We start from the raw sequence: 13,105 nt of genomic DNA, 5'->3' as shown, positions 1-13,105 counted from the left end.
CACCCACCCTCACAACCATGTAATTTCCTGGGAGAGGCAAAAATACAGGAAAAAACGGAATTAATAAAAGGGAAAAAAATACTCTGGAAATGTTCTCTTCGACCCCTTCTGGTGATCGAAATCAGTCCAGGAGATTGCATGGGCCAAGTGTTATCTATAAAGGCACTTAGCTTCTACGTTATGTGTTCTCTATCAGGAACTGTTCCAGCTCCCTCTTGAAGGTATGTAGAGATTCAGCATGATGTTGTGCTGTCAGTCAGTCACATATCACCAATAAACATTTAAAAAATACTCTTGTCCTGGATTACACAATTACTATCCTGCGGTGTATTATTTGACTAACTTGTATTTCTAGCTGGCCCTGTTTTTATTTCCCATACTTATATATATATTTTTTTATGTCATATTTGAGCACTTGGCCTTCCAGTCCTTCACTACTTTCCACAGCCTAGCCTTGAAACACTGGAAGGTAGCAGTGATTGAGGTTATTAATTATACCTTCTTACTCTGAAATAAGTTTTTACAGAGAATGCATTTTCTGAACTAATACTTAACAAATAGTGCTGTTTAAATAACCTTTCCTGATAATTCCTTTAAAAAAGTCAATGTAAAAATGGAGATTCTCATAAATATTAATGTAAATGTTTGTCATACGAGTGGAATAACATACTCTTTGCATTTATCAAAATATTATCTTTCCCCTTCCATCACAAAGGATGTGACTCATACTGAGGTATAATGCAGAGATGGCAATCATGCATGAGCCTAGAAAGTGCACATCAGCAGACTGTTCAACCATGGAGATTATCACAATCAAACCCAATCTTGTTTTTACCTGATGTCCATGTACATGCGCATGCCAGCTCGGTTACTGGTTGCTATTAAGCCTGGTTGATTTTCCCCTCCTCACTAGCAATTTTTATTTCCTGACCTCTAAAAACTGCAATGCTTGCAACAAAATCAGAGTTACATGAAGTAACTTTTAGAAAGCGTCCTCTAAAGCCCTTGTTTACATTTTCTACCCATAATTCCAAGCAGCATTAAAGGTCCCTGACAATTCAGATAGCCTAAGAAGATGATCTGTGTTATTCCAGAGCAACCAATTAAGAAACACGCTGAATAGTTATTTGGAAAAAAAGAAGGAATAATGTAATGAGAGGTTTCTCACTTGCGTGTAACTTTCTTTAAATACTATAAGCATACCTGAAACACCTCAACTTAATTTAACATCCCTTTGTTCATCAAAAGTTGTCATCCTTACAGATTGACCACGTTGAATAATTAAAACTTGAGCTTTAAACAGGATAAAGCATGTTTCAGTAACACCAGTAGCAGTACACTTGCCTCCTGACTGGAAAGTTGCTGGTTCAAGTCTCAGGGCTGACGGATACTCAAATCTGCCCATGCCACTTGGTTGAGGTTAGTTAGTTCTCAATTAGGCTATTTGATGGAGCACCACATAACAACAGCCATTGTATATCAGAGGAAGCAAAATAAAAAAGCCTGATGCTGCCAGCTCACCCTGTTTGAATTGTGCCTCCTTCTGGACGATCGTAAAGCGGCATTGTTGTTGGCTGTGTAGAAGGCGGCATGCCAGATCGTACTCCCCTTCTAGTGCGAGGGGGATGCAAAGTGGTGAGCAATCTTCAATGAGCAAAACAAAATGGAGAGAAATAATAATTGTTGCAATAAAAAAAAACAACAGAATAAACACGTTCATCAGATCTCACTGTCAGTTTGGGTAATTATTCATAATCTTCATTCATCATTTTGTAGCACAGAGGTTCCTGGGATTACTGGTCAGGCTTCCAAATTTGTTCAAAGAATTGAGAGTGGTAGCCTTGTGTCAACAATTTACGATTCTTAAAGAATAACAAATCATGCTTGATTCAGCCAATCAAGTATGTTGGTTCCACCGACTGTATGTAATTTACCTTTTCATGGCTCATCTCAACCCACTCAAACTTCTGAGGGAAGCAACAGGTAAAACCTTTGAGAAGATAAAATTCTTGTGAAACTTGTACATGATCACTGAATTTACTCGACCAAACTTCAGCACCTCAACAGGCCATTCAACTCTGATCAGCCTATGTGCACAAAGGACAATATTTCCATCCCCTCAGGAGCACAGGAACCATTGTATTACCCAGAAAGTGCCTCATCCAAGCACAGAAGGAACAAGACATTCACACCTATCTTTTTAAAGGATGGATATTTCTAAACCTCGCTAGCCAAAATTGGGATTATTTTACAATTACTCAATTTCAGTCATATCCCTATGACCTAGATCCCAAATCACATTGGTGGGGGTCACTTTAACTATTGGCGATAATGTAAAAAAGCTGATATCAGATCAGCCGCCCATTATACACCTCTCCCGTTGGACGTCATGCAAACGAAAATCAAGAGAGGTGTATGACGGGTGGCCAAATCAACATCGCCCAATTTACACTATCGGCAGAAGTTAAAATGACCCCCAATGTGAGTCATTGGTAATATTGGCAAATGCACTAAAATACAGAATACGACATCCTCCATTATTTGCAGAATTAGCGCAATATTTAACAACTGGGGCATCATATTCAGGCTTCTGATGGTCTTCAAAGAGTTTCTGTTGGATATCCCGTAGCATTGCTCATGGGAGACTTGGGGGTTTGGAACATCTGTATAACCCTTACCTACTAAACTGACCAGTCCCTTTAATGCCACTGATCTAAGATCAACAAATCTAGTTAATTGTAGTTGGTTGCAAATTTCAGGTAATATGTCAATGACTCGGTTTCTTTCTTTTGTTAAAAAAAAAAGATTGTTTTGCATCTGCAATAAACTGTAATGTCTGGTCTGTGACATATGGAGCATGAATGAAGTGTGCTGACAAGACTTTTACACATATAGAAGTATTATTAGGGCCGAAAATTTGCGGTTGTTCCGACAGGAGTTCACAGCAATGGCTGGGACCTGGTTAAGTCAAGTTTCGACCTAGTACCAAAGTTTGTGGGACCGGAGTATCCACCCATAAACGTAAGGGGCGAGAGTTCTTGCATCCCAGGTGTACTTAAGGACGCGGTGCACGGCCAATCCTGGACTGACCCACTTGCAGAGTTCAGGTCTATCGGGGAGTTGGTTCAGGTCAAGAGTGTGGATCTTTGGAAAGGAGAAAAGAAAATGAGGTGGGAGTCCCATTTATGATCACCATTCAGTGGAGCCTCCTGGAAAATGTCCATGGTATTAAGCTCGCTTCTGATTGACGCAATGGTTAAACAGGCAACCAACACTTGCTATCTGAGCTCACACAAAAAGAACAACTTGAGATTTAATAGAGCCATTGAAAATTATGAAGGGGTTTGACAGAATAAATAAAGAAAAACTGTTTCCACTGGCAGGAGGGTCAGTAACCAAAGGATACAAATTTAAGCCAATTGGCCAAAGAACCAGAGGGAAGTTGAGGAGGATTTTTTTTTACACAGAAAGTGGTTATGATCTGTAATGCACTGCCTGAAAAGGTGATGGAAGCAGATTCAATAGTAACTTCCAAAAAGGAATTGGACCTATCCCTGAAAAGGAAAACATTTCAGGGCTATGGGGAAAGAGCAGGAGAGTGGAACCAATTAAACTGCTCTTCCAAAGAGCCAACATCGACACGATGGGATGAATGGCCTCCTTCTATGATTCGAAACTTGTGTCAATAGTTATAATACTTTTGTAGCTCTACCTTTTATTGTGTTCTGAGTCAGTATTGGAATTTTTTTCTAGTGGTATATTCCTCTTCTCCCTGGGAACCTAAAAAAAAGTACAAAAGTATTAAGATGCTTCTGTATCAACGTGTTATGAATGTCATTTTATTGGCAGAAAGCAGAGCAAAAGTTTTCTGTGATTAGTTGCTGTACGCCCAGAAAATGCCTACTAATGCACTGTTAACCTGTTGCATGAGTCACTCACAGTTTTGACCAGATTGAACGAGGGGTTCGGTTGTCAACCTCAAGCTAAACAAAAGTCCCTTTGCTATGTTAGACTCTGCCTAAAGTAAAATACACTTTTGTCCCATCCTTTCTATAAAAAAGGAGGAATTTCGCACAAATTCATTCATATTCATTCACGAATATCTGCGGCATAATTTCAGAGCCTATTATTTCTGTGACATGGTTAAAATTATACTTAAACAGAATAGTAACTCGCAAAGTAAGCGAAATTCTTTAATTTAAACAGAAACTGAATTAGAATCGACCCCCGGCAACGCTGGTTTCATTTACATTTCAACTCAGCTTCACTCAATAAGCCAATCATACGATGGCTAAAATCTGATTTAGCCTCTAATTTAAAAAGGATCTATATGCTTTATTCGACACATCCTAGGTGAATGCATTTAAATTTCAGCGAGTACAGTTTCAATTTCTAAAATTAATTTCAAGCAGTATCACTTTTTTTTTTGTCCTTTGCTTTACTGACTGATTTTCTCCCTCTCCTCTCTGAAGGTGTTGATCTTCTGGGGCACGGCTGCATGGGTGTTTTTAACTCTCTGATTGGCTATCCTTCATGTATGAGCCTAGAAGGTGAATGTCAGCGAGCATTCAACTGTTTGAGGCAACACAGCCATGCCTGATCCTGTCCACACTTCCAGCAGGGGTTTGTTGGCTAGTGATCTGCAGCAGGAACCTTGTCTGATTATTTATTTTGGCCACCTCCAAACTCAGGGAGCACAGAGGACAGGATCAGCGAACTCAGCCCAGGAAAAGATTGAAACTAGAACCCTGGTGGTCTTTATGACTTTAGCTATTCACCAGACAAGCTCACTGGTCCGTCAAGTGAGCGTTCCGGAATCCCGCTCCCGCTCCCGCCCACCGGCGATGTCCATCAGGCAGGGGAGTCCGACTTCTCACATGGAAATGAGGCCCGGCGGTTAAAATCTCGGAGAACTCATGCAGTGTGGTCGTGCACGCTTTCTGCTCACCCTGCCCCCGCACACCGCTCTCACACTTGGCGTTAAAATCAGGGCTCAAGAGTTTCAAAGTTTTTATTTTTAATTCAATTTTAGTTTTACATTTAGGGTTGATATCACAGTGTTTGATATTCTAGTAGCCCTAGAATGTTGTCACAGTAAATAAACTGATAACTAGCTGGTCCAGGAGGACCGTTATTTCCTTGAACCTGCCTGCAGTCCAAGAGTTCAAATAAAGAACAAAATATTTTACAGGCCATTCCTTCAATATTTGTTAATCAATTTAATTTGGAAAAATCAATTTATAAACGGCGTCAATGGCAGCACATTCATTCGGAGGTCAGTTGTGCTGGACAATGTCTGTTAAAAATAGCAACTAGCAGAGCCAAACCAAACAACGAGCAGTTAAGCTAGCACTGGGTGATTTGAGCATGGCTCGAGATTCAAACACGGTATCTGTGTCACTCTCTGTATGGAGTATATCGTCTGCTGGGATCACATACCTTGTAATAATCGTAAAGTAAACCCAAAGCAGCGGCGCTATCATCATCGCCATTGATGCTCATCATGGCCTTGGTGGCAGCAGTCAGGGGATTTTCCAGGAATGATTTCCATGCTTCATCTTCACTGGTATAGGAGCGCCTTTGGGGATAAAGTTGCTCATTCTGTAGCACCAAAATTGCTCTTTTACTGCAAAGGAGGGGGAAGAAAACCTATGAAAAACTTTTTAATCCCTTTAAGAATCAAGAGAAAATGTGTTTGTAAAAATAAAATTCCATACTTATGTCATAAGTTTAGAAACAGACAAATACGTTCATCGGTAGTCAAAAAAACAAATTAGCCAAGCTCCTTCAAGAATATTGCAAAATCTGTAGTCTTGGAGTTGGTCCAAATAGCTCTTTGTATTTGAAAAACTAGTTTGGCAACAATAGCTTGTGACATCATTTCATATTTAATTGTAATTCTTTCATTCTGTCTTCAGGTGCACAGGATCTCTGAGTCACTCAGAAGGTACGACAGATTCTTAGCATAATGTCCATCATGTACATAAGGAAGCTACATACAATTTGGACATCTCTACAGAGCACAGCAAAGATTTCTTAGTAGCTGTTGGCCCCATCCTTATGTCCAATCTGGAATACTGCAAGTGTTGGATTTATGACTTCATCTATACATCGAATAATAAATATGAACAATGAGACACCTCATTGTCATTACCTCTTAATTACTTGCTTGTCCTAAATCACTCAAGTCAGTGTATGTATGTTAAGAGGGTGTGTCATGGTAGTTCCTGAAGCATCTGTTAACTGACAAACAACCCAAAATACTTCAGCCTTGACATCTAAAAGATTACTTTTGCAGGTTGACAGTCCCCATTGGCGTGTTTGGCCAATCCCGTTTTAAATGTGAAGCCAACGCCTTCATGCCATTGTCCCTTAGTTGACAATAGGCAAATCAATAACTGCTTCCGACATACACGAAGTCTGAATCAGAGCCTTTCACACAGGATTCACAGCCGGGACAGCAAGCAATGCTCACTCCATAAATGATCACAGTAAAGCACAGGACAGTCTCATAATACATGCTTCATAGTGCAACCTGACAGTGCCATAATGTATCTTAATGGTCCAATATTCATACAAAACAAGTGATGGGGCAGTCATGCTTCAGTCCAGCACAGCTCAGCTCAATTCATTTCATTTCAGAGAAATTACACCTTAATCCTAGGTCCAAAACTGTCTAAACCATCATCAGATCATTTTTAAATGCTCTGAAGTATTTTGCTTTTGCAAGAATACAAGAAAGCAAGGAACAAGAATAGGTTATTCATCCATCAAGCCTGCTCCTTCCACAGTCTATGTACAATCTTGTTTTATATATTTCACATTTGTGTATTTTTCATACAGACCAGTGTACCAATACATATGGATGTCAAACTTGATTTAGCGGAAACACTCTTGCACAATTCAGAAGGCTGTGGATTCAAGCCTCACTCCAGACACGTGAATACATCATTTAAGTTGACATTTCAGTGCAGCACGATCAGAGGTGCTACCTTTTAGAAGAGGAATAAAACCTCTCAGTTGGATATAAAGGACACCAATCAAAGAGCATAGACGTTCGCCCATTGTTCTGGCCAATATTTTTCCTTCAACGAACACCACAAAAACAGACTATCTGATAAATTATCTTATGGCTGTTTGTGGGATCTTCCTGTGCACAAATGAATTGCCACGTTTCCCTACATTACAGCAATGACTACACTTCAGAAGGACTTTATTGGCTGTGAAGTGCTTTGCAGGACCTACAGGACCTGAAAGGCACAATATAAATGCAAATTCTTTCTTTCTGGAATTGAGATTGCCATAATGTGTGACTCAAGCATCGACAACTTTCCCTATACTTTCTCCTCTCCCCTCTAATCCAGAGTATTCACTTTATTTGAGACGGTGGGACAGTTTAGCTTCAAGTTTCATTTTTTTTGTCCTGATAGCCCACTTACCATGGACCACACAAACTCTACAATAGAAATGCCAAATTTAAGGTATATCAGTGTGATGGAGGGAAAAAGTTGAGGCCATTATGTGAGTGGGTTTCAATTTGAGAAAATGTATTTTAAAATTAAAGATTAATTTTTCATATTTTTATATTGATGAGAGTGAGAGATGTGGCAAGTGTAGGGTTTTAGCGCAGGGACGAGGTTGAGCAGATAGAAAATAGCTGCTTTTCAATTCATGTTTATAATTCTCTAAACATGTATTTCATTATGCTTGGTAATCTCAGGGATCATTCTAATTGACCTGTCATAAACACTTATGGTACAACTGTAGACATTCAGCCATCTGAGGTTGATTGAAATACAATGTCTGCACAATGCAAGTGATGTTTAATCTTGCTGCCGATTACAGGCATATTGTTATCCTCTGCTGAACTAAACATTTTTTCCTTCCTAAAATGTTTCCCTCCAATGGACTGCCAGGCACCCCAGTCCACAACTACTGTCGTTGCAGTCTATAGGAGTTAGTGGAATCATGGCTGCTCCACGCAATCAGTGGCAGGAGGATACATTTCATCTTCTGCAATGGTCAAAGAAAAGAAACACTTAGGATAATGTCACAGCTAAGTGACAACTTCAAACTGGTACTATACCAGCAATAAAATCTCTAATTACAACAGGAAACATACCTAGCTGGAACTCACGTGCTTTTACAGACCATGTAACCAGGCCACACGACCCCCATCACCCCGCTAACAGACATTTGCATCATTTGATCAATATCAGTTTTTGGTCAGTCCACCTCCATGGCCAGTTTTCCCTTCCTTGCATTACATCACTGGACAAAGAGACATCATGTCCTCTCAGTGTAGTAGTTCATCCGATTCTCAGTGATGGCTCAAATTCAAATTTGAGCATCTTAATCGACAGTGTGGACAATTTGGACAGTCACTTTCATGGCACAACTCACGAATTTACCAATGTTTCATCACAATAAAACATATGCAAATTTCTATTTAACTTTGACAAGAAATACAAAAACCCAAAAGCACTGTGAAACAGGTCATCAGTCCAAATGTTTGACACATTAAGTCATGATCCTCCTGATTGTAGTGAACCACTGCACCCCATTTCCAATCAGATGGCATTTTAAATAACAATGAAAGTAATCAATCTTTGTCAGCTTATTGCAAGGATCAACTTTTGGCAGCCATGAGTGATGGGCAACTAAAAAAACAAGTCATTTCTCCATCTCATTTAAAACAGCGGTGTTTGGAATAACTGAACATTAAAAACTTTGGCAGTACCTCGCCTCAATGTGTAACAAAATCCTCCCGAAGTGGATGACCCATTGCACTAAATTAAGAAATTGCTTCTGCAGGAAGGCAGATAGAAACAGACACAGCAGAGCTGAACCATGAGAGGTCAGAACAGCATACAGCTGAAGAGAGAGGACCACAGGATATGGGAATAGAAAGAGAATGCAAACCAAGAAACATACAGCATAAAAGAATGAAAAATTGAAAGACTATAATATTAATGATAAAAGCCATTTAGCCCATCATGCCCATTCCTTCCACAGACCATGATGGATTCGACTTAGCACACTCAATCTCCTCAGGCAAGCAAACAACCACATATCAGGCTCCAAGATAAAGCTCCATGAACTGTCTCTCCAACTCCTGACCACTCCCCACCCAAGCAAAAGTCTAGAATATGAATACAAATTAATAACCTACAATTACAGTATTGACCACCGATGGTCACTGCAGTGCATAAATCATGAAATGTTTAGCTACATGTTTTCATTCCTGTCTCTGGTTTAAAAAAAGGTCATCAATGATGCTCCCAGCTTTATCAGTGGGAGTGCACTGGATTGACGAGCACTTTCTCTGAAGTCTGCAATACTGCATATCCCATCTGAAGGAGAACAGCTGCTTCTACCCAGAGGTTCCACCACCCACCTCCCCTTCCGCCAGGAGGTGAGCACTTGTCATTAATAATGCTTACCTCATATCAGCGATCTGCGGATTTGTACTAAGTGTGGAAACAGAAGGAAGGCAGATCACTTTAGAGCAACTGACTAACCCAGGCTCACAAAGGCTGAACCCAAGGACACTCGAACCCCGACCATTGCAGGCAGCCATCAAGCAAGAGAGCCACAACCCCCCCCCCCATTACCAGCATACAGTAGCTTCATGGGCATTCCTTCCCACCATGCCCTAGAGACGGTGACCTCCTGTAATCAGCCCACCACCTGATCCCAATGCTGCTGATTCTACTCACAACCCAAGTCCCTGGCCCCTCTTGCCTCTAACTCAACCACTGATGCTACTATTTCTCTTAAAAAGAAAATGTGTAAATCCTTATTCAACAAGGAGCAAAGGGATAGCCACCTTGCACTAAAGTAAAAAGAAATGATAATGTCTGAGTCCTGTCCATCGAGATATTAGACAGTTTTATTAGGCCTTCTCTCATTCCTATCTGCCCATGTCATTTTCCAGAGCTACAGACAATGAACGAGAGAGGAAGTGATTTCAGAAAACAAGATGCAGCAATGAGACAGAGAAAAAGACTGCATGCAGCTGAAAAAGGAGAGAGAAAACTAATATTGCACAGGACATGTTTGGCAATGTTCAGGGAAATTAGTCACTGGATTTAAGAGATTTATTTTCACAACCTCTGGAAAATGCTTCTGAAATTACAAAAAGGGATTGTTTTTTTAATTCAAATGATATTATAATAGACCTGCCCAGGCTCCTGCCTACACATTACTTTTTCACAATGACAGACTGAATCTATCCTCAGCTTACAGTTCAGTTTTTACTTTCTAACAGAATGATTTTAAGTTAAGTGACTTTCTTTAATCGACATTTTGTACTGTCACCTTTCTCCTTTTTGAACCCTAAATGCAACTGATAAATTTTAAACAATTGATTCCTTTAACACATATGGGAAAGGGCTTTGCAAGTAGGACCATAAAATTACTAAGAGTATAATTATGTACAGAAATTACATTCCATGACCACACCTCATTTTAAGTGCGCACCCCTAAGCTCTATCCGATTAACCCTCACACACCTAATCATTTTCTACCACAGCTCTGAGTTCTCAGTGAGCTCGCATTGCTGCCAATAATGAGTAAACAAAACAATACAAATATCTTGTTTTAATCATTCAAGCATTTAAGCTAAGATTATAATTTTGTTTTTAAATATTTCACTCACTACATATTTTGGAGAAGTGCACTTTAATTATCTATTAATTAGTACTGTGTTCTACTATGCCCTGCTTCAGATCAATATCTGAAACATTAAGAAAATTGTTATAGATGATACCATAACAAAATACCTCAGATATGGTATCTTCCGAAATAATGATCTTGAAAAGTGCTTCCCACACTGGTTAAAGTGTCTTGCAAGGCACTTTACCAGGTTTATATGAAGTGGAGGAGGGGAATGCTGTGATAGGATAGAAATGCTTGGAGTCACTGATCATATCTGGTACCACAAACTATATATTAATCAGTTTGAATAATAAACATAAAAGAAAACAATATAGATCAGCCACGTTCCACATTTAATTCTGGTGCCAATGGCGTTGCACTGAAAATGTTTTTAATTATTCAATAATTTGAATTAAGCAATGTAAGTAACACAGCAAAGTGGGAACTTATAACAACAACTGCTTGTATTTATATAGCATCTTTAACATGGAAAAATGTTGTGGAGCAGAAAATGGACAGCAAGCCAAAAGGCGGCAATATTAGGAGTGGTGACCAAAAGCTTCCTCAAAGAGGTGGGTTTTAAGGAGGGTCAAAGGACAAGTTGGAGATGGAAAGTTGGAGGGTTTCAGGGAGCAAATTTCAAAGCATGGGGACCTTCAGCCACCAATGGTGGGGCTGAGGGATGCACAAGAGGCCAGAGGAGTGCAGAGTTTGGGGGCAGGGGGCGGGGTTTGCAAGGCTGCTGGACATAACATATATAGATGGGCAAGGCTATGAAGGGATTGAAACAAAGGTGATTATTTTAAATTTAAGGTGTTGGGAGACAATGGAGATCAGGAATGGCAGGAGTGATGGATGAGCAGGACTTGGTACAGGACAGGATACAGGCAGCAGAGTTTTGAATACTGAAGTTTACAAAGGGTGGAAGATGGTAGGCCGATCAGGAGAGCATTGGAATAGTCAAAACTGGAAATGACAAAGGGATTGATGAGGGTTTTGGCAGCCAATGGGCTGAGGTAGGAGCGGAAGTGGGCAATATTACTGAGGTGGAAGGAGGCAATCTTTTTTGGAGAAGACCTGGGGTTGGAAGCTCAGCTTGGGGTTGAATACAATTTCAAGATTATAAACAGTATTGTTCATGCGTAAGACAGTGGCTGGAGAGGGCGATGGAATCAGTGGCAAAGGTACAGCGCTTGTAGTAGGGGCTAATTTACCTCTCCCCACCTGGTGGAAACCCAGTGGGAGGGAAGGCAAGTTAAAATGAGGGCAGTGACTATTTACCCCTCTGATCCTGCTGCCTCCCTGCCATGTCCTGATATTAAAGTGATCTTTTGAGCAGGAGAGGGGGACACCCACAGGAAGGAAGCGGTGACCTTCTTTAAATATGCAGATTGGGACCAATGACATCATCGGGAGTTAACTGCAATTTTATCTGGAGGTCCGAGTGGGGGAGCAGTGACGGCTTACCCATCAGGCCAGACCTGCCAGGAGGTGGATCATAGGCCAGAAGAGGCCCAGGCAGACAAGTCTTTATGTTTTTTTAAGGTGTCCTTGTGGACGAGGAGGAGGAGGCGTGTTCCTCCAGGCCCTACAAACACGCCATAGGCCTCCTTTGCCACAGATTTCCCCCTCCCCCGTTCACATCCAGAACTGCCTACCACCACTTATTTGACTGCCGGGGACCAATCCCCGACTGTGGCCCCGTCACCATATTCCCGCTCCCACCTGCTGGTCAGGTAGTGGGTCTCACTAGCCTCAGGCGAGTCACCAAGAACATTAATGAAAATGAGGCCCAGGCCTCCATGTCTCTGGACTTCCCAGGTACGCCACCCATTTCAAGCCTCACACGCATACACACATTGTCACTTTAAAATCGGGGGCAATGGCTTTGGGTTTTCCCAATATTTAGCCGAAGGGAATTGCAACTTATCCAAGACTGGATTTTGGACAAGCAGTCTGATAAGACGGTAGTAGTGGAGGAGTTGAACCAAGCCAGGATAGTCCAATGAGCTCAACAATGAAGGAGAATGATAGAGTTGCCCATATCAAAGGCTGCGGACAGGCAAAGAAGCACAAGGAAGGGTAATGCACCATAGTCGCAGTCATAGAGAATGTCATTTATGTCTTTGTTTAGTGCAGTTTTGGTATTGTGTCAGGAGCAGAGACTCAAGTGAAGAGAATCAAACAGCAAGTTGTGGGAAAGATAGGCATGGTTTTGGGAGGAGACAGTACATTCAAGGACTTGAGGGGAATGGGAGGTTGCCGATGTGGCAGTAGTTTGCAAGGGTAGAGGAGCTGAAGGAGTGTTTTCTGAGGAGGGGTGTTGACAGTGCTTTTGAAAGGAAGGGCGACAGCCCTCCAGGTCCTTTTGGCCCCACAAAAAAAAAAGTCACTTTCCTTTATGGAGTCACTTCCACTTCACCACCTGGTATGAGCAGAGGGGAGT

At 41.0% G+C, this 13,105-nt stretch overlaps 1 protein-coding gene across 1 annotated transcript in view; it reads right to left on the bottom strand.

Annotated features, from left to right (window-relative positions):
- grhl1 (grainyhead-like transcription factor 1) overlaps positions 1–5,520 on the bottom strand; it is a 95,400-nt gene extending 89,880 nt beyond the window's left edge. The window contains exons 1-2 of the mRNA XM_070884982.1: positions 5,440–5,520; positions 3,713–3,780 (exon numbers count right to left, since the gene is read on the bottom strand). Coding sequence (XP_070741083.1) covers positions 3,713–3,780; positions 5,440–5,505 — 134 coding nt within the window. The 5' untranslated portion in view covers positions 5,506–5,520. The remainder of the gene's footprint in view (positions 1–3,712; positions 3,781–5,439) is intronic.
- Between the last annotated feature and the right edge of the window lie 7,585 nt (positions 5,521–13,105).

The sequence above is a fragment of the Pristiophorus japonicus genome, chromosome 7 (genome assembly GCF_044704955.1).
Source record: "Pristiophorus japonicus isolate sPriJap1 chromosome 7, sPriJap1.hap1, whole genome shotgun sequence".
NCBI lineage: Eukaryota > Metazoa > Chordata > Chondrichthyes > Pristiophoridae > Pristiophorus > Pristiophorus japonicus.
Note: the sequence above shows the minus strand (reverse complement) of the source record. Positions and strands in the feature narration are given on the sequence as shown.